The 22212-nt window shown below is 42.1% G+C and overlaps 2 protein-coding genes across 3 annotated transcripts; both read right to left on the bottom strand.

Moving 5' to 3' along the window:
• Window positions 1–970: 970 nt before the first annotated feature.
• Window positions 971–9140, bottom strand: coasy (CoA synthase). Of its 2 annotated transcripts, none has more exons than XM_083687259.1 (10): window positions 9035–9140; window positions 7086–7840; window positions 6584–6798; window positions 4751–4882; window positions 3980–4169; window positions 3412–3476; window positions 3236–3320; window positions 2918–3015; window positions 1392–1538; window positions 971–1110 (listed from the first exon to the last, which is right to left on the bottom strand). In XM_083687259.1, the coding sequence occupies exons 2-10, from the start codon at window positions 7795–7797 to the stop codon at window positions 1027–1029; spliced, it is 1728 nt and encodes a 575-aa protein (XP_083543385.1). In that variant the 5' UTR covers window positions 7798–7840; window positions 9035–9140; the 3' UTR covers window positions 971–1026. The 2 variants fall into 2 exon arrangements, with proteins under 2 accessions (XP_083543385.1, XP_083543386.1); XM_083687260.1 differs by lacking the exon at window positions 9035–9140 and adding an exon at window positions 8000–8746.
• A 718-nt stretch (window positions 9141–9858) lies between these two features.
• naglu (N-acetylglucosaminidase, alpha) lies at window positions 9859–17104 on the bottom strand (the record flags this gene model as incomplete). Its single annotated transcript, XM_083687657.1, has 6 exons — window positions 9859–13657; window positions 13923–14179; window positions 14357–14442; window positions 14534–14680; window positions 16392–16539; window positions 17049–17104. 6 exons carry the CDS (start codon window positions 17102–17104, stop codon window positions 12453–12455), a joined length of 1899 nt encoding a protein of 632 aa, XP_083543783.1. The 3' UTR covers window positions 9859–12452.
• Between the last annotated feature and the right edge of the window lie 5108 nt (window positions 17105–22212).

Genomic DNA, 22212 nt, shown 5'->3' with positions numbered 1-22212 from the left:
CTGTGAGCTTTGCAATAATGGTTTGGCTGAAAAACATGTTTGTACTGACTCCAGGCAAAAATATTATACAAACGTGTGCAGGAACTGCAAGAGGTAGACCAATGTATAGTCTAATATAGTAATGGAACAAACCATTAAAACCAAATCCTTGCCCAACATGATTAATGAAGCATGACTTTGTATTGTTTACAAGGCTAACATGCACCCAAAACGTAACTAGCCCTGCAGATAAGTCTTTATAGGTGATATTGACTGTAAAAATCTAGAAACGGCATCAGAGTAAAACCCTAATCACACTACAGAGCGAAGGACAAGCAGTACTGGGCTGGCCTGGTTATGCATCCACCACAATTGCTGGGAAGGACAATGTGAGATCTGACCCAGTTCAGGTCAGCCCTGTGGTGTGTAAAACCCCTAAGAGTCCCCATTTTAATATTCACAATTCTTACGAACATCCAAAATAATTTCTTTCAATATAGCCCATCTTCAACCAACCATTTCTATTTACCTAAAGCTAGTTTAACAAATACTTGATTGACCTTATGCCCTACAAAACAAAACCTAGTCAAAATGCCCACTATTTTACTTGATTAACATTGTCTTAAGATATTTGTAATTACAGTGCATTCTGGTCTTCAGGGGATATACCAAGAAAGATCACACTGTTATCAGAAAATCCAAAAGATTTTTAAATTAATATAAAACCAGGTAATTTGAGGGACAATAAATAAAAAATAAAAAACAACTGAATAGCAACTCTTAACCAACAAAGCACAAACTTCACTGAGTAACCTGGATTATTTGACCTTGGTTCTTTTCTCACCATACACCCACAGAAATCAATTATTAATTGATAGACTATGTTTAAAAAAAAAAAATACAGTGAAAGTGGATCAGGCACAATGTCTTGTTAGGAATAAGACGATCCATGGGCTTGTGATAGCATGATGACTTGTGACACTAAGGCGGATGTCCATCACATGGTTGAGGGAAGCCATTTGGACCATGCTAGTCCAAAAGTCTGGCTCAAAGTGTCGCTTCGGATGGTGGCTTGGTCTCATGTTTTCTCTGTTGGATTCGCTTCTGGAGAAGATTCCAGGCATTCAGTACCTTTTAGAATTCAAAATACAGATACAAAAATTAATGCCATGGCTTGTTTTAAACTTTGATTGAAAAATGGTCACAGATAACACTAACATCATGTATCATTTGAACTTGGACATGACCTTGCTGTCAGGGGTTCTCTTTTGCAACCAGATGGAAGCTGTAATCAATGTGGTGATTAGCCTTCCCATGGGGATGAGTGCTATATTGCTTAACTGCATTTCGTTGTCTCTGTACTTCTACTCTGCACAATGACAAAGTTTAATGTAATCTAAACAGCAGCTCACCTGTCTCTGAGTGACCTCAGGCTCCCACAGTGTACAGAGCACCACGTTGGCCCGCTCCACTTGCTGCGTGTTGGACCACTGGCTCTGCAGCCGCCGCACCGCATCCTCCCTGCTCACGCCGTCACGCTCCGTGATCCGCAGCACCGCCTGAGGGAGGGGTTGGGTGGGCCGTAGAAGGTACAGTTAGAGGGCATATGACATGGCTGGGAGGGCATGGAAGAGCAGCAGGTGAAGGACGGGGTGTTTTCGTTAACTTTCAGTTAACTGCTTTCTCTTGATTTCCGTAATTGGATTGGATATGCATCTTAGATTTTTTTTATTTGAAAAACTTGGTGTATTTGATTTAACTTGTATGGAATAGTCTCAGAAATGCGAACGACGTATGCAAGGCAAGTACACCTAATTTATTTTAAACCATTCTAAATATAGTTTTTGCCCAGGTCTGGTATATGTGTATATGATTTTTTTTGTAGTAGTTGGATTGGAAACAGGCTTTATGGTGTCTTATGTAAGAGCAACTGTGCTCAATTGTTGCTAAGCTAAAATGTCTCCCTGCTTGTATGACAGCGCAGTAGCACACTCTTGTAGCAAGACAGCATTGTGTGGCCGCATTTCAGATACATTCGCTTTTTCTCAGTTGTCAGAAAATCCAGTCCATGTCCTCAATGACCCGGAAACCAATAACTCGCCATTTAGTAGTGTATCAATTGTCCAGCAGGTGGCTGGACGGTTCTCCTCACGTCCTCCCCAAGCACCCCCGCTGAAGGATACAAGCTTGAATCCTCATGCCAAAGAGTTTGCAGGCATTCTGCTTACGTATGAAACCCACACCCTTTTACTACAGAAGTTTGGCAAGCGGGCATTGACAGATCCACTTTGATCATATAATTAATCATGAAGATTCAAGATCAACAAATTGCAAAGCCAAATGCATTATACACTAATTATTGTGTTTGTGACTTTCTTACAGCCAAGTGACAATTTTCTTACAGACAATTTTATATTAAGTTGAGTAGCAGATAAATTATGAATAATATAATTTGCACTACAGTTCATCATATTATCATGTTCCCTTTTGATGATGTGATGAACCACTTATGGGATATAAATAATTAGGTATTAGGCAGGTAATGATCATTTTCGTTGTGAAAGATCAGGTTTTCATGCCAGCTGGGGCTGTTATATATGGTATAGTCATTTACTAAGAGGGTGAAATTAGTAGATGATGGACATTCTAGATATTAATCTGCATTTTTCAGTGCAGTCGCTATTAAGTCTACAGTGGTCTACTCTACAAACATCAACATAATTTATTTGCTAATCAAGTGCGGAAGAGAATCGAGCGAGGAACATTCATTTCTATTAAAATTCATTAAAATAAAAGACCTCGTTCACACTCCTCGATTCCCTGTGACGTTTTCAGTCGGACGTGAGTGAAGGAGAGGACGCGAGGAATCGTGTTTGAGAAAAGCCCATTACATCGTAGTATCTACTATCTAGCTTGTAGGAGTTGGAAGTGCATTAACCTCTTCCTCAGGGATGACTGTGACCCAGACCTCATGCACGATGTCTGTCCAGCCAGCTTCCAGCAGAATGGCTGCATCCACCACACACACCTGTTTACCTGGGTAGAACATGAATACGGGTCAATGCAATTCATTGATCATCACTTGTCACTTATATGTAAAGCAATAATGGCCCCATGGGGAATGAATAAAGTATTAAATTGAATGGCCTCACATGACGCAGCAAAGCACCCACACCTGTACATTTTTGCACACATACCAGTTCACTATGGTAATGAACACACACACTAAATACTGACAATATACACATCATCATACCTTCCTCTCTTGCTTGTTGGATTCTGTCTTTGACAAGAAGTGCTATCTCTGGCCACACAATGTCAGTGAGGGCTTTTAATCGTTCCTGCAACCACAATCACATCCATATATCCGTCAGTAACATTAATGTATATCAGCAGGGGATACTATTATTTCACAACGGACATACACATTACCTTGTTTCCAAAAACTTTCCTGCCCAGTGCACGTCTGTTGACAGTTTTATCCTCATTCAGAATATCTGCAAATTATCAGTTATTCATTTAAACAGACAAAACAACAGCCAGCATACAGACTGAGGAGGAGCTTGAAATCATCTGACGATACACCTGTTCCAGTTCTGTGGGCCAACAGCTATTGATGCCCCCAACATGTATGCAATGCGATTAGAGGCCCTGGAGTCCAGTGCTCCTCAGCAAATGTACAGCGGCTCCTCCCACCCTTCTGTCACTCATTTCATTTTGAACATCAACAGCACACCCTTTTCAACTTCTCTAATAGCCATTGAACTTTTGAAGAAAGACTAGGGATAGCGCTACAGTCTAAGCAGATGAGCAGCCTTTGCCAATTTGGATACATGTCAATCCTAGTCATAGACCTGTCTAATTCATTGTCATGAAGACTGATGTCAATTTGATGGCACCTGCAAGTTTAGATGGCATCATGACTTCATGCACAACAAACGTACTTGGATTATTGACGTGCAGTAACAACTTCACAGTACTCTACGGAGGACCCCTTTACCTGTACCAAACTCCTCCAGCACCCTGCGGTAGGCGGCTGCCCCCGGTCGGTATGTCTCATGGCCCAGCAGGTCACTGTCAATGCGGGCCGCGCCGAGGGCCTCTAGTCGCCGGGCGATGGAGGTCTTCCCACTCCCACTGCCTCCTGTAAGGCCAATCGTATACGGCACCAGGGGGAGTTGAGGCCTATCCTATGTCAGGGGAGACGGGGATAGAGCAGAGGGGATGAGGGCCAGATCATGAGAGAACTATTTCTCTTCGAGATGGTAGTCATATGGGAGCTTGTGTGTATGAAGTGAGGATTAGGGCCTGGGTGTATGCACTGTAAAACTTATAATTGCTTAAAAAACAATAATTGCAGGCTCCAACAAAAGCCTGTCTCTAATAATAGCTGGGTTTCATTGGCATTTTGTGTTTGAGAAGTTTCAATTTAGATTTAGATTTTAAAATATCACCTGATTCAGAGTTGAGGATGCTAGCAGTCCAAAGTCTCTGTCATAGCAGAACATTAGCTCGACAGATGACTTTGTAATTTGGTATGGGCCAAATGCAACGATCAAGTCAAGGCACAGTTTTTTGGTCATATGCACAGGATACAGGTAGTAACTGTACAATGAAATGCTTACTTTATCATTGCATGGCCTAGAGTATAGGCAATCTTCTCTACGGCATGTTCAGGGCTGCTGGAAAAGAGAATGTAGCCTCTCAGCCCTGATAATATTGCTAAAGAAACCATTGCTACATTGGTGTTGAAGGAGGAGAATAGGCTTACTTTTGGGGCTGTGAGGAGGGTCCCCAAGAGGCGTGAGCGGAAACTGGATGAGCTGATCTTCTCCTCCTCTGTCTCAGTGTGGTGGGCATCCTTCAGCAGCTGGATCTCATGTAGCACCAGTCCTGGGAGACCCTGGTATAGAGCAGATAGAATACAAACAGTGCGTGACAAGACATACACAAAAACACATATGCAGACATGTGTGGCAAAAATAAATTGTGGCATAGCAAGAAACACAAAGAATAAACAACCAAATGCAACAACGCATGACAATGAAAAAAACCAGACATAATAAAAACACATACACCTAGACATCACAAATAACACCCAACCCGACATAGTACATATAGAGCCTGACAGATACATCAGAGCATTGATATTATCGGCCGATATTGGCCTTTCACAGAAATAATAATTAATTATAATGCGATAATGCACTAAAGATGCGCATCAGCCTCATATTCTGAAATTATATCAAATCTGGGTAATTCGGTTTTTCCAGAGGAAAATATATACATATGGGTTTTAATGAATGAATAAACCATTGGCATTCGCTGTTACTGGAGTGCCTATTGAAATGGCAGAATTTAGCAAAGTAACATTAACTCTTGGGACTGCAGTCAATTAGCACAGTTGCTAACTAAAAGGATGTTGACTGAAGAAGAGAGTTGTCACACAGTAATATGTTATTTACTAATCATTTATTTCACAGTTAACATGGCTAGCTTGTGTCCATGAATTTCAGTCAGACGTTCTAGCTAACTTTTGTCACAAGCAGCTTGGGTGTGTATCCAATCAACCTCATCAGCATGCATGACAGGTTTGTTTACTCTCAGGAAGAGAGCGGAATTTACCACTCTGCTAACGTTTGTCTTGTCGTGGAGGGGCAGGGATGGAATAAACCAACACGAAATGACAGTGGTTGGCAACCAAAAAGTGCAGGGGGTATTTTAACAGCATGTTTTAAAGAGCTTTTCATAGTGCATTTGTGTATGTTTTTGTAATTGAAATATAACTGAGTATAACACAAATAATTCAGTGGATGATCAATGATGTCAATATGCAGTGCATTGAACATTCACAAACACTCATTTGGCAAAGTACAAGTAACGGTGCACATAAACAGAGTAACATTTATTTATTTCATCAATGGGGATCATTTCAACTATATACACCCAGATATAATAACACATTATATCAATAACACATTATAGCCTAGTACATAACCAAACATAAAGAAAGACTAAATGTGTGTACCCTACACCATACACACAGTACACTTTGCACTAAAACCACAAACCTTCCTGTTCAAAGATCACCCCACTGTACTATTGTGAGGGGAGACAGATTTCTCATCTGCCATATTAATATATCTCATCATGTCTTATAATCAATATGATTATATCTATCCCCTGTCCATCTGTTGGCGAGAACGTGCTGATTTAGATGCAAGGCCACACTGACCTAAATGAATGCTCTTGTAATTGAACTGTGCATGTGTTGCTGTCCATAAAGGGAACCTAGGGTTTATCGAAAACACCTTATCTGAGAGTTTGAGACAGAGAGATTGTGCCAGAGGAACAGGTCCCTGTGCAGACGACCGCTTTTGACTCTCTCCTACAGATCTATGATAAATAGTAAACCTTGGTTGGACTCAAACGTGTCTTTTTTTATTTAAAGTATTCAAGTTGGGGCCCAAGGGATTTCCTTGCACCCTGAACACTATTGAATGAGAACTTGAGACAATTTAACTAAAACAAACACCTATGCCTTCACTTCACTATGCCTCATTTAAAAGTTAACTGAAATAAAACAGGGCAAGCACACACTTACGTTTTCAAGGCGTCTCTTGTTTACGGCCTCTCCCCCCTTCCTGGTTTCCTCACTGACCACAATGCACTGCAGTTGGGAGTCGGTGACAGAGGGTCCGAAGGGATCGGAGAGGGGCACAATCTCATACTGCAACGAAGGCTTGACGTCCTGCAGGAACTCTTTGAGCTGCTGGACCCGCAGGGCATAGGGTTCGATAAGTTCCTTCAGGACTTTCTCTGGGAGCAGGAGGTCGGGGAGGAGGGGAACAAGCAACCAGAGTATCAGAACAAGCAGAATCAGGCAACATTTAATTGAACTTACAAGGGATTTCTCATTTGTGAACATCAAGTGAATTGAATTGTAAATTAATCTTGAGTAATTATACCAGGCTATCGTAGCAATTTAAGGTTACATTTTATGCAGTACATGAGCCAATAATATAGTAATGTAAGTATAGAGCACAAGAAGAGTTGCTAAAGCTAAACTGTCCAGGATATAGTTCACCAACCATCATTCCACTTACTTTTCAGCAGGTCTTGGTCACACACCCCAATAAGGAAACGCTTGTTTGCTAAGAGGCATGAGATGTTCAGCAGTGTCTTGTGAGCCCCGTGAAGGCGGTCAAATGTTCCCCCAACCACCACGTCATTGTAAGTCTCCATGGGCTCCGACCTGGCATCACTCCCCTTCTGCCCCTCCACATTCTCCTGCTCCAGCTCCTCCTCCTCCAGCCTCTGCAGCTGAGGGTGGAGCAGGACCGAAGCCAATCCAGGGGTGCAGACATAACAGTGGCCGGCATACCTCTGCAGACATTGGCCTACCAGAGTGGACTGGCCTTGGTCCTGCAGGGGGAAGTCTGTCAGTACCACCTCTGGGGGGTGGGAGAGGGGCTGTGGGGAGGGGAAGGGGTTACTCGCCCCACCTGGCCCTGTCCCAGGGCTGGAGGCACTGGGCTGGGCATGGACGTTGGTCAACAGCACACGGACGTCAAGGTGTCCACACACATCGGCCGCGTTGCTGTAGAGCCGGGTGATGAGGCTGGACAGGTCCACTACAGGAGAGATGAAGACAGGGCGAAGCTGGCCCCCGCTGCCCAGGTTCAGGCCTGGATGAAGGTGGACGTAGAGGGTTCGCTCCACCACCTGGGCGGCCGAGCTCAGGACTGGGGCAATGCGCAGGGGAAGGGTGTGTAGTGGGGAGGTGAGCACAAGGATGCCTGTGCTGAACATGGACATGTTGGCGTGATGTCACAGGACAGGAACAGACTTGGCACAATATCTAGAAGGAAAAGGTGCACATACACACAAATCTATTGCTTACACAGAATGTGAAGAAAGTGCACCAACTTTGTCAGCCTACAACATCTGTCACCTGCTTCAGGTGACATAAATATCAACTCAAGATGTAGCTGGATTATGGATGGTCTTCTCAACTCACCCATCACAGTTGAACTTTGATCAGGTTTTAATCCAGATACTTGAATAAATCTCGATATTTACGTTTCCACTGTACAGTAACCATGTCTGGCCAGGTATGCCCGATTGCCCCCAGCATTTCGGAGTAACGAAGGATTTATCAAGGTGAGCGCAGTCAGCTCAGGTGTGTCCTCACCTTCATTAGTTTGTCCTGCATTACTCTGAACTGCTGGGAACAGTCGGGCAGACCGCACTTTTTCACTTCTTCTACTTTTTCAGTAGAATACGATGATATGACAGCACTCATCACGACTTTCGCGTTGTTTTCATGATCACGTTGAAGATGTCGGCGGGTTGAAACAATCGGGACATTTGAAAGAAAATGCAGATCAACGTCATACATGGCCAGACATGGTTACTGCACAGTGCAGTGGAGAGGGGGGGGAAAACACATACTTGAATATACCAATGTTCAACACTGCTGATGGTTGAGTTGAAGACCATCCAACTGGCAGGTGACAACGGAGTTGTTGGATAATCCAAGTACTCTGAGATAGGGACAGGAAGGATTTATCAATTGACTTCATAAGTCACTTATCAATATAAGACACCAGTCGGAGAGAAGGTGTCTTATATTGATAAGTGACTTATGAAGTCAATTGAGGTGAAGTTCAAGGTGAAGTGCCCACCTAGATATGTAATGGCTAACTAACCACAAGGAGGAATGCTAGCTAGCAAACTGTCTAAACATCTCAATTATCTGTCCAACATTCTTGCACACGTCAAAACTTCACCTCACTTTCACGAGCAGCCTAGCTAGCGCGGAAGTGCCATAACAGCGGACCACACCAACATTCATGCTAAGCTACACCAACAAGTACAACATTCAATTGTGCTGAGGACGAGGCTAGCTCGTTGGGTAAGCTAACTATGTGGATGGCACTGGTAGGAAAGCTAAAGGCTTAAGTGCTAGCCCCGTAAACGAGTAGAATAGTTCTAAAAGTCTCGTTTACCGGCATAGTTGGGTGCATGTTGAGTTCGAACCGATGTTACTTACACGTGTACTCGAGCTGGGCAAATGAAAGTCTCCTGTACCGATATGCAAGAAATACTGACTACATATTGCACTGTCGGATATTATTATTTTTCCAACAACACCTACCAGCCAAGTCATGTGACACCTCACTTCATTGGTCGAATTGATTTTGCGACATCTGGGCAGTGTAGTCAGATAAGCATTTATGTAGTTCTATCATTTATGTAGTTCTATCTACATTTCGACCAATAACTGAAGCTTTGCTATATATGCCATTTAGCTGACGCTTTTATCCAAAGCGACTTACATTGCAGTGAGTGCATATATTTCAGTATATATGGTCCCAGCGGGAATCAAACACACAACCTAAGCCTTGTTAGCGCCATGCTCTACCAACTGAGCCACAGGAAGATGCACTTTTTAATTTGACACTAAAACAAATTAATGTGGCAATTGAACTTGCCTCCTTCCTTCCTTCGGACCATACTTTAGGGCACAATACAATGTGATCTCACTTTATAGAAGAACATTTTTTGTTTCATTGATAAATGTATTTGATTTACCATCATGGGAATTGAGCCAGGTGAACTGTCACTGTGTAGAACAACATTTAAAGTCAATAGCAGGGGAGTTTACACAGTTTCATATCCTCTGCTCACCCACCCTCAGGACATCCTCTTTTCATGCCATGCGATGTACCCTTTCTTGCCCTAACCCTTTCTCATAGGAATGATGTGAAAGAGGTTCACATATTTTTGCACACATGAAATGAGTTTTTGTTAAATAAACCACTTTCGTTAAATGAAACAAATGTCCTTTATTTGGAATGTCTTTATTACGAATTGGGGTTTAGATAAAGTTTCTGACAGTTCAAACAAGTTTCAGTTTAAACTTATAAAATAAGTTCATTTTAAGATTTTATAAAAAATAAAAAAAATGACCATCCCTGTAGGGTTCACAAACTGTCAAGCAGCACTGTATATGCGCCTGTGAAATAAACAACTAGCAACAGGAATTTTGCTGCAAATGTTACAATTTGACACTGCATTATTTTTTATCTACAACAAAATGCACCTGCTTTACAGTGCATCACGTCATCTCTTACTGTAATGTTGTCGTTTATGACAAAGCTTGATCCTCTCGAGAAAGACTACTCCAAACAGACCGTCTTTCATTCAGAAAGACTACTCCAAACAGACCGTCTGTCATTCAGAAAGACTACTCCAAACAGACCGTCCGTCATTCAGAAAGACTACTCCAAACAGACCGTCTTTCATTCAGAAAGACTACTCCAAACAGACCGTCTTTCATTCAGTCGTGATTGCGAATTGTCAGCTGAGCCAGAGCAGAGTATAGTTTGAAACATTTTCCAGGAAAACAATTTTCTTTTCATTTCTTCTCAGAAATATTTGTATCTATGAAATGTGTGCAGACCTACTAACAAATTAGAAATACAAAAATTTTAGTGAATGCTGATACATTTGATAAATGAGGACCAATGTAATTGTAAAGAAACACTGTATAATACATGGTAAAAAACTATCATTTTGATCTCATGGACAGTGAGTCCTTGCATCCATAGCTCGGTCTATGCAGTTGTTAGTGGTTACATTTTTCCAGCCCATCCCTCAGCTGTTTACCAAAAGAAGTAGTCTGGTGATCGTTAGAATCCCAGATGGCCCTTTTAATATGAAATGTATCTACAAAAGACTGGAGTCATAAGAATGGATTAATTTGCACACAAAAAACAATACTTTTTAAATGACTGAAAAGAGTACACCACAGTGTTTTTATATAATATCAAAATACAAAAATAGCATTTATCAGACCTACATACTGTAGACCCAATTCACATTTAAATGTGCTTCCTCACTGGCACACATAAGGGCTTTTCACACTACACTTAGCCCAAGGCCACATACACTAGCACATTGATTTATACCTTCCACGTCCGCATTGGTCTGCATGGAAGATAATGCGCATGTATTCAGATGGGTCTGCACGGATATCCGCACACCTCCCTAAAAAAGTGTCCGCACTGACCATTTCCGCACAGATTTACATTGATTTGGCTAGAGTCACATCATAGATCCACACAGATGTCCACAGAAGGTATAAATGAGAATAGCCCTGGGCTAAGAAAACTGCAGTGTGAAAAGGCCTATACAGTACATTCTGTGCTCATTTACTAACAGTTGAAAAACATGGCTAAGAAATCATATGATGATTCTAAATTACAAACTGACAAGGAAAATAAGAAAAATGTAATTACATAAAAGTCTACAGTTCGAATCCATACATTTTCATTTGTTGGAAGTGAGTAAAAAATAAATAAAAATAAAACTTAAACTCTGAGATTCCTAACATTGAATGATTTATCTTGCTCCACTGTCTGCTTTCACGTTTCAGCTCCTGTGCTGCCACGCCAATGGCTTGCGAAAATAATAACTAGAAAATAATAATAAAAATATGCGATCCCCTACTTCACCCAAGCTTTGGGCCAGCTGAAATGATGCATTAACCATATTAATAATATATCTATATTTTTTCTCATGGCGCATTTTTTTTAATTTTTATCTCCTTTGAAAAAAGTGAAGCGGGGCATCCATTAAACAATAAATCAAGCTTATCAAAAAATAAAATACAGATCAAGTTGTCTCTGTGTCATGAAATGAGCGACAGCAATGTTGCTATCCAAGTAATTATTTAAAAAAGAAAATGTCTGAGCTGAGTAGACTAGCAAACAGATCTCTTTTTTTTAAGTTTGATGTTGTTTTTGCCAATCCATTGTTATCACAGATATGGGAGGAAATATTATGTATATGCACAGAATTTGTATTTTTAGTTGTTTACTCCGAGTGGTGGGTCAGCCAATTCGCTTGTCTCATCTATAGCAGATTGCGGCTTTGAAGATCACTATGTAACAATTATCCGGTAACATACCCAAGCACAGCCTCAGAAGACATACTGTAGTCTCTACTCTAGTAGGTTTGGGGTTTCTGAAAGGACATTTCTGTGCTTAGAGTAGGAAGCTGCTTGCCCCCTAAACTCCCACTATATCGCAGAGTTGAGCGAGTGGCCTGCACGTGCTGTAGAGAGTTAAAACACCTGAATTGGTCCGTAAAACCTTTTTCTCTGATCTGGTCCGGAAAAGTCTGAACTAGTCAATGTCTTCATAGGCTATAGTAATTTTCTTAAATTCCTATGAACATTTGTTTTGATGTTTCATCATTGATATGTACAGTGCAGTATGTACAGTATGTTGTCAAGTAACATCTCTGCTCTAATAACCTAATATGTACAAAACAAAGGGTTTGTGCCCTGGTTTTACCCTTCTCTGAGAGTATTAGTAGTAGTACAGCAGAGTGATTGGGTGGGGGTGACATTCTTCTTGCTGTGACATGAGATAGTCTTTCCACAAAGAGTAACTACAGGCTTACTATAGTCTCTTCAAGGCCTGTGGGTAATATTTAAGGAAGATTCTGGTGACAATCACAAAGGTGTCTCCCTGAGGTTTAGTAGGGTACTTCCTACCATTGAAAACAAACCCCTTCTCCACCTGGAAGACTGCCTGGTTGAAAGCGTCTTGTTTGAAAGGTCGGCCCCTGTCCAAGCACTCCACAAGGGTGTTGACAAACAGGCTCCATCGCTGGGCATAGTAGTCCTCCATAAGACCGCCCCACTCTTTGTTGGCGTAGTCCACAATGTTGCCGTTGGGGCCCCAGAGGGTGATCTGGTTCCTAGCATTCATGTCGTACAGCCGTGCCTCCCCCTCGTCCAGGGCCAGGGACCGTGCTCGCTCCAGCCACGTCCCTAGCAGGAAGTTGATGTCACTAGACAGGAGACGGTTCAGTTCAGGCAGTAGGTCGTACACCAGTACACCGCCTGCTGCGAGCAGCTCTGGCAACTTCTGTGCCTGGAAGGCGTCCTTGATGTCACGGTAGAACTCGGTGGTGAGGCGCTGCAGGACCTGCCGGGTGACGTCCACCAAGTCGTAACGGAAGGTCTCCTTGGCCATGAGTGATGGGGCCGTCTGGTACATCAACCTCCAGGCCTCGTACAGATCGGCCACGTCGTACCACACATCCATGTTCATGTGGAGGGAGGGCCGGTGCACCAGTGGGCTGTGGTTGTGGTTCTTGTAGCGTGGCACAGTGCAGTTGTAGACACTGCGGAAGAGCAGCTTCCAGGCGGCCGTCAGGTTTTCGTGGGTGCTGCCGTAGCGCCGGGCAGCGTACAGGGACACCCACTTGCCCAGGTTGACCGGTTCCTTGCGCCATGCCAGCTCACTCATCAACTCGTACATCACAGGGTTCTGCTCAATGCCCTCAGGCGCCATCCCGAGGCCGACCAGGGAGGAGTTGGGGAAATGGAGAGCCTCGAATGGCCCAGAGTTGATGCTCTCCACCGTGCCAAATAGCCCGCTATTGCCACCAAAGTTATGGAGCATGCACCAAATGAAGGGCTGGCCGAAGAAGGACTTGGTGTAAGTGAAAATTGGATTGGCCTCTGCAATCAAGTCCAGCACGATCATACGTCCAATGGGCAATCCATGCAGAAGGGCCTGAATTTGGGCCGGCTGCCAGAATGACTGGTCACTAAAGAACAGCCAGCCCTGCATCAGCCAAATGGCCTGGGGATCCACTGGACACAAAAAAGAGAGAGAAAATTGGGTGAGAGAGAAAAAAAGGGGTGGGGAAGCTGTGTGCAATACAAACTGGCATCAGGAGAGCATAGGGTTATGAAACAAAGATAATTAAAGCAATTAAAGCAAAACAACCAAGTCTTTACAGTAATATTAGAAAGCCATATCCTGTAGAAGCCTACACTACATGTATCACGTTGGCATCTCACCATGCTAGCGCTAGCTAATCAAATTACTTATTTGGTCTTTTGGGGTATTTCTTACCTGATGTCATGGAGTTGAAAACAGCACCACTGACTGCAGACAGATAGGATAGGTCAGAGGAAGGCGGTGTCATCTCGTTGAAGGTGTCAGTGTTATAGATGTGGTCTGTCCCAAACTGCTTCACTACCTGGGACAGGAACAGAGAGCCGATTCGAAGAAAGAGGGGGTCACGGGGGTCCAGGATGTAGGCGCACGAGTAACTGCAGTTGAAATGGCTCCACGGTCCCAGTTTGGTGAAATTTGCTTTTGGAAACAACCTGAAAAGCAAGGACGAAATGATCCAGGAAGTTTTGAAAAGTGTGATGGGGTGAAGTCTATGCAAGACGGACTCTTGCATTAATCGTGTACAAACATCAATGGGGATGTGCATAAACATTAACGCAGATTTGCGTCTGGATTCTGCCTACGGATTGTAAAATGTCTTTTTTTTCTACCTGACAATGCCTTGAGGCACGTTCCCTGAGAAGGCAGGCAGGACAGGTATCATTCCAAAGGATCTCATTCTGTCTAGAATTTTGAACTGGAGAGAAAGAAAAAATACATGACATATATAATTATTATTCCAAATGCAGGGGGGGTGCCATGTTGTAGATCAATGAAAATGCTAGTACTTGGAGGTAGAGTTGCTTCACGTGCCAGGACTGTGGAAGGGGTCCGCCCCACTTGAACACGTTCCCCATTCGGTTCCAGGCTAGGAAGGCGGGGCCACTGAAGAAGTGGTCGATTTCAGTCTGGTTCAGGCCCAGAGAGAGATACACCTGATGCATAAAACATTTATGTCAGGTGACTTTTTTGTAGACATTTCGCAATTAAAGAGATGTACTGTAAATACAGTACAACATCTTATAGTTGTAGTTGTTTTAAATGTACAAAATACATTGGATTATTTCCTGTCAAAGGCACAAGTAACTCTGCCTCTTGTGTCGAGAGTGAACAGTTGTAATTTAGGGACAGAGGTCCCATCCTGGTAGGCAGTCAGAGTTGTGCGACTGAGAAACAGGAAAACTTGCCCATTGGATTCGAACTTATTTTAGATAAAATAATATTCAAAAGTGGAACATTTGAATTAATTCAACTAATGAATTAGTCAACTAATGTAAATAGTGGAAAATGTCAACAGAATTTTCAAGGAGTCTAGATATACTTAACCTAATAGCAGTAGTGTAAATGAATGATTATGAACAATTGTTTTAATATCTTCACCTGTCTATCAATCAAACTGTCTCCATCTCCTCCCTCCAACACACGCTCTCTCCCGCAAAATGCGCTCCCTCTGATGCTCCAGCCTTGGCAATGATAACATTCTTAAGTTCTTAACAGTAAAAACTCAAACAATATTCTTCTAGACATATTTCTGTACTTTTCAAGTTACTATTATAGGCCTTCACCTTTATTAAATAGGCTGTGTTTATTTAGCCATTTTGTATAGCCTGTTATAGGGCTGGACCAAATGTATGCAGTGCACTGTATTTGATGACCACTTTACCAAAGATACTTCTGAGAGCAAATATCTCTGCGAACACTTGAGTGCTCCATGACAATTCTGACAGTTGAATCGATGCGATCCGCTTGGTTATTGAAATGATAGGACACAAATATGTACTGCTTTGAAGATCCCCTTCAATTCATCCTCACATTAGAAGTTTCAAGTGGCAAAATTCTCCACAATTCAATTCCACTCCAAAGCAGGTGGGCTATGGCAAGGAATATGGAACAGGCTCTTTAGTTGTTATTTAAAGTCTAATGATGAGATTCCAGTGTTTATATTTTACTATCCAGAAGGACTACCTTCAAAAAGGTTTTATAGCCATAGGACATTCCTTAGACAAATCTATCTTGAATTGAACTCAGAGGATTTCTCTTGGCCACCAGACTGGTGAGATTTTGAGGCAGAGGGTGTGATTTGCCAAGTGTGTTAAGTGTGGAACACCTATTTGGCAAGATACGTGCGCACCTTTTCAAAATGAGAATACCAAATCTTGAAAGTGCAGAGCCAGGACTGTGTAAAAGGAAATCGGAATAGACCCCTATATTTTTTTGATATATGTCACATATGACAGAATATGGCCATAAGCTGTATTGTGAGGGCAGATATATAATTTCCCCCCTCTGTAATACCTCACAGGCTGTTACATAAGCCCAAATCATGCGCTGACTGCAGAGTCTGGAAAAGACAACCGCCCACCCTGAATTTTCAGACTGGAGCTGTGGCCACATGCCACCTTCCAATTCAGGTTTCAGAGGAGTGCAGCGGATGGCTTGACTGTTGCTCGTTGGAGAAAACTGGAGAAGAGAGAATAATAGCATTGCGGGCAGGGCTGCACGAAGCCCACAGATCACACTGCTTACCGGCCCCGCAGCCCACAGATCTACCGGCCCATCCACCGGCCCCACAGCCCACAGATCAACCGGCCCACCAGTGCTCCATATGGCCAATCCACTACTTCTGCCAAACACACAATCTCTTACCTCTTGCCACAAGGCCTCTTGCCCAGTAAAAGCCAATGGCAGATTGATGCCATTGAGTGCCATCCAGTCGATCTCCCTCTGCCATCGTGGCCAGTCCCACCACACCGAGGAGTAGCTCAGAGTGCAGACATTCTGATAGTACCGGAATCTGGTCAATAAAAAGAGCAAAAAACATGAATGCGTTTGAAGAACATAACACAAGTAAGTGGAAAATTAGGTTTAACACTATACTTAGGTATAACACCTGAACTCTCTCTTTAAAAAATGTCACAAATGTAGGAAACATGTAAGTATATGTTACCCCAAACAAATAATATATATATGAGTCACATGAAACACTTCACCGGTCGGGTGAGTCATGGGAAAAACTATCCCATGCTTTCACTTTACAATCTAACCACTGTGCACATGACATAGCTGGGATTAGCTGATGCGAGGCTAATTCACTACAAATAATTAAAGGGCGCTTTAAAGGGCCCGACCATGGCACAAGTGTCCACCGCGCTGCTGTGAACAAGGAAAACTGAAGTGTGACAATGCTCCATTGTTCATGCACCCCTGGTTTTCCCTGTTCCATAATGCAGCGGAAGAGAGGCCAGAACACAACATGGGTCATACCCCAAAGGCTGCCACTGAGAGAGTTGGCACACATCTTACACATGCAGGGTGAAACAGTGGGAGGGAAATATTTCTGGTTCACAGTTGTCTGTCATAATTAAAAGAACATTTTTAAAAGGTTTATCCAAACCTTCATGTGTTCTATTAAAGGTCAACATAGATGCTTTACAAATCATTGATAATTAACATCATACTATCTAAAAGGTGGTGTAACAGGTCCTTACATCTGTTACTCTGCCAAATGAGGCATAACCTTTTTTGCCATCATTTATACAGCATGACATTTACTTAGAAATGATTCCTGAAGCATGTATCGATCCATCATGGCTATTTAGCACTATTACATTAGCTCAAACCTACATACTGGACCTTTAATTCCACCTGGTAGTTTGGCACTTAAGCCTAGGTAATTGATGTGTCCTATTGGAGATATTGTGGCCCTAGCACAGGTTACTTCCTAGGGCTCTTGATAGTGTTACAGATGGAATAGTCTAAATGCTAAACAATGTCCATACAGCATATTTACAATGGCAATACATTTCATTCATATTTGAAACCTTTAAATTCGTACTAGGCTATACATGGTCCATACATCTATATGAGCACTTTTAGGGCATTGTACAAACTACACAAATACTTGACATGACCCTTGTGTTTCCTGCTCTTCAAGTTCTGCTCCCACATAAAATACAGATTTCGAGACCATATATTCCATATATTGCAGTTTGTTCAACACATACTACAACGTGCAGTGTGAACGAAATATTGTGCACCTACCTGTGTGGTGTGCTGATGCGCAGTACTCCCGTGAGCCGAGGCAGAGGGCGCGGAATATTTAACTGGTTAGCTGACCAAGATACGTGACAGTTACAGAAGTATTTCAAGTAGTTATAAATTCCCGATGCAACAGCCACCCCCGTGCTGCCCGTTGCTACGATTTTATTGTTTTTCGCCGACCGGAGCTCGCATACGTCCAGACTGTCATTGGATAGAGTTCTGTTGACTGACACGATGAACTCTCGAGATCTGTTCCCAAGTAGACGCTTGAGAAGTTCGACCACTGCTCTTCCCTGTGTCTTATCGTTGGCTTGTGGTTTTAAATGTGCCAACGTACGAAACTCGCAATGTACTGAGACAATGAGACTGACTGCCACGAGCAGAACTAAGTTATAAATGTTCTTAAATGCCATTTTGATTTCAGTCAATTCCAGTGAATATGTTCTCGGTTCTGATGTGTTTGACGCACAGGCAAACAGGAAGAGTCTGGATTGGTAAAATACTCACAGCCAATCAGAGTGGGATTTTGTAAAGTCAATCAAAGTATAAAACCAATCACAGTAGAGAGTTGCAAAACATACATCATTTAACGATTTCCATTTCAGTCCGACTTTAACATTGAGATTGTAAATCCCTGTGAGATTCCCTCAAAAGCATTAAAACAAACTGAGAACCATAAATATACAGTTATTCCAAGTCCACATCAAACAGGTCGTATTACAAAATGAAGCACTCCACCTCTTCTGTGTTGCATGAAAACACGGAGAAGCAGAATAGAGCTCACATAAAACTCGGTTCTCTGACCTTTACACTGTCAACACTCAATTGTTGATATAAAGAATTACTGCTCGAAAAGTTTCTTAACCATTGGTCCAAAAGGGTAGTTGTTGCACTCCAACCTAGTTGTTTAAGATGATACAGAGGCTACTGTTTTTTCTCACCCTTTGCTGTTCGACTAACACTGAAGGTGTTAAAACAATAATAATGATCATGTAAAATAACCCAGTAAGTAGATGGGAGACAATGTTTATGGTAATTGGAAAAAAGGTTGGTGCTTAATGTGCTTAAAACATTTTATTATGAGGTTAATTGCGCAACATTGGAAATTGAAGTACTAAAATAGGCTACACATTATAATTGCACTGCCTAAGATGAGTATCATTTAACTAAAGCAGTAATGATAGCAAAAGGAAATAAAAAAAAAAACAAAGGTGCAAGATATCATGCCACTGCATTTCAAATAGTAATCAAATATTATTTTGTGGACAAAAAACACTGTCTTCAATTATTCCAACTGGACAGCCCGCTTGGACCAAATTGACCGCCTTCACACGGGGCAACCACCCTCCTTCCCATGAGTGACTTCGATTTCCACGGCTGCTAAAGTGGTCTTACCCTTCTCACTATCATTTGGATCTCTTGCACGGACATTCGTTAGTACGTGAAGCCGATGCAAGTCAGAAAAACACTGAAATGCGCCTCTACTTTAGCAACGGGCTGCGCTTGTGTTGGTGCCAAGGTTAGTGCCACCATCAGATGTTGCTATGAATCAAGATGACAGCGTCTCTGAATGCATTTTGACGGTTTGGTGAGTTCTATTACACATACTTCATCATTCCAAAGAAGGAATGACATCCAAGTCTCCAACAGTTGCCTGAAAGAGCTTAAATTCAAAATGCTCTCTCCAGGGGGCAGTGGGCACCACGCTTGATTGAAGGGATGCTTACTTCCATGTTCTGATTCAACCAAATTATAGGAAGGACCTCTGTTTCACAAGTGGACCTATTTGCCTCTCAGAGAACACTCACTGCCCCAGCTGGTTCTTGATGTCAGATCCTCCAAGACCGGGCGATTGGCCGGCAACAGTGCTTTACGAGTTTTGAACACGTTCGGCCAAACAAATGCATAAGTAGAAGGGGACAAATCAATTGAAAGGGGATAATAGCAAGGAAGGAGAGTATTTCAAACTTAGTAGTATTTTGTGATATCTGATTCCCCAGAAACATACATATTGTACATATTTGGATCAATTTAAGGATGGAAAAACAACCTTAATGATGATAGCACTCATGTCCAGGAGATGGCACCATTTACTTCCTTTAAAATAAAACTCCTGATGTGAATGGTCACAGTTTCTAAAGTTTGCTTAGACATACTGTATTGATGTCTTTGAATTTCTCTTGATCATAGTTCCAATATCAGAATACAACATACATACAGAATACAAAATATGTTGATGATCAATATATACTATTCAAATTAGAAACATGAACATTGTTACAGTATGTAGTAGGATAACGTGAAACTAATTATGAAGTTGGGTGAATGTGTATAGCCTACTAACTGTACAAATTAGATCCATGAGGCTCACCTCCAATATCTCCGAAGAGAAAAGAACAACGAAGAACAGCAGCAACTTCAAATAGTGGACAGATAAGCTCTATACACCACTGTCACTGTAGGCTGTTAAAACCTCTTTAAAATACTTAGGGCCGCTTGCAACACCACTAGCATTTTAACGGCTAAATTTAAGTAAATACTTAAAGCTACAAGTTACGGTAACATAGTTAAAAACACAATCTCTTCAGCCCACCTGCAATGAAGATAAAGAGTGATAACCATAGTACTTACCAATAATTACCTGTAGTTACTAGTAACATAAAAGACAATTACCTTGTTATTACCAGGTAAGTTGGAATGTAGTTTCCGTGTAATTATTTTGTATGAAAGATGCTTGAACAGAGAAGGTAGTTACTATGAAAGAGGCTGGGGAGGCTGGTGAAGGTAGAAATCAGAGGACAGGCTCACTGTAGTGCATGGAACAGAATGAGCATCCTCATTCCGTTATATGCATTACAATGAGCTTGTCCTCCGTTTCATGCATTACAATGAGCCTGTCCTCCGATTTCTCCGAAGTGGTATCGTCTGTATTAGTGAAATACTGTATTTTTGGCAAAAAGAGATATAGTTTTGAAGGTCCAAAAACTATGATATGGGTATGTCAGTATGTCTGTTTATCACTTACCTGTCACTTTTTCATGGAACGTGGATAGCATAGACATTCATGGGTCGCCCTGCATATCTGCTTTTTGTTTAAAAAAGCACAAAAAACTGTATTTCTATGTTCCAGGGAGCTCGGGACTTGTACCAGCCTGCACAGGAATTGTGTTTTGAATGGAAAAATGTAACCTGTGCCAAGCTTATCTAGGGTGTGGCTTGGGGCTTGGGGTATCCCCCAGTTCAGAAAAAGTGAGGTCATTTCCATGCTGCAAGGTCAGCTAACTCCCCATCTCTCCCACTCACCAGTTGAAGGCTGCCTCCTGCTTGTGTAAACCTAACCTACGGCAGCACTTCTTTGCTCAATGATATTCTTGGGTGTTAGATGTCTGGAACATTAGCCATCATTCCTTATGTCGCTCTTAGCCTATTACTTTGACAGGAATCACGTCAGAATACTCAAGGCAGACCGGTCGCAAGCATGTCTGTCCATCCGTTGGGCAGGAAACAGCGTGTCACGGGAAATGTGGGAAGTTCTAATTGGCTGCGCTTTTGCTTTGGATTGTTTCATGAGTTCCAGTCAACTCCTCTCCTCTCCCCTGAAAACTATTCCCCAGGTTGTTGCTGCACATGAGAATATGTTCTCAGTCAACTTGCCTGGTAAAATGAGAGTGAAAAATACATAACCATAAAACATGTTGCTATAACCCCTTACAAGTAAAACTTCACAATCTGATTCATACCAATTCCTCATCTTGGTATAACATCAGCAAATACAATATACTGGCAGTGCAAGGCAAGTATAGGTGCTTGATCATTGTCTAAAGGCTGAGTGATTATGAGTGATTAACTATACTATTATCTGGTGTGCAGTGTACTGTAGCTCCCACATCTCACAGGCCTCTATTTGATCAGGAAGCTTGGAGAAACAACAGTGGCCTGGAGTTCCCATTAAATGATACATTGTCCCCTCAGGTTGTTGTTTCCAGGCTATGAACGGGGAGATTGGGAAGTGGGTGGGATGGTTTGGCAGTGGAGCTCCTTTTTTGTGTATTCAGGGTCATGTTCTTTCTCTCACCCCACACAATGGGGGCCAGTAATCTCTAAGGGGTTCACCTTCATACAGGGAAATCAAACTAAAATGCTCCACAAAAGACCACAGAATAGAAAAAAAGACTCTAACAAGTAGAACCCAAAATACGTAAGTATGATGAGGTTAAAGTAGAGATTATCAGCTTTTATTTGATGATATTTGTGTACATATTGGTTTCACCATTCAGAAGTTTTTTTTTATAAAAGAACACTTTTATACATAGTCCCCCCTTTTTCAGGGTACCCAAAAGTAATGGGATAGAGTTATGAAATGTAAAAATTAAGCTTTCATGTTTAGTATTTGGTCGACAATCATTTGCATGCAATAACTGCCTGA

This window comes from Argentina silus, assembly GCF_951799395.1.
Source record: "Argentina silus genome assembly, chromosome: 16".
Classification (NCBI taxonomy): Eukaryota; Metazoa; Chordata; class Actinopteri; order Argentiniformes; family Argentinidae; genus Argentina; species Argentina silus.
Note: the sequence above shows the minus strand (reverse complement) of the source record. Positions and strands in the feature narration are given on the sequence as shown.

Coding starts and splice junctions, on each gene's coding strand:
- coasy (XM_083687259.1), bottom strand. CDS start 7,797: ATGTCCATGTTCAGCACAGGCATCCTTGTGCTCACCTCCCCACTACAC. Junction 3,477..3,979: donor GCTGGAGGAGTTTGGTACAG/GTAAAGGGGTCC, acceptor GATAATTTGCAG/ATATTCTGAATGAGGATAAA. Junction 1,539..2,917: donor CAGTCATCCCTGAGGAAGAG/GTTAATGCACTT, acceptor CCCCTCCCTCAG/GCGGTGCTGCGGATCACGGA.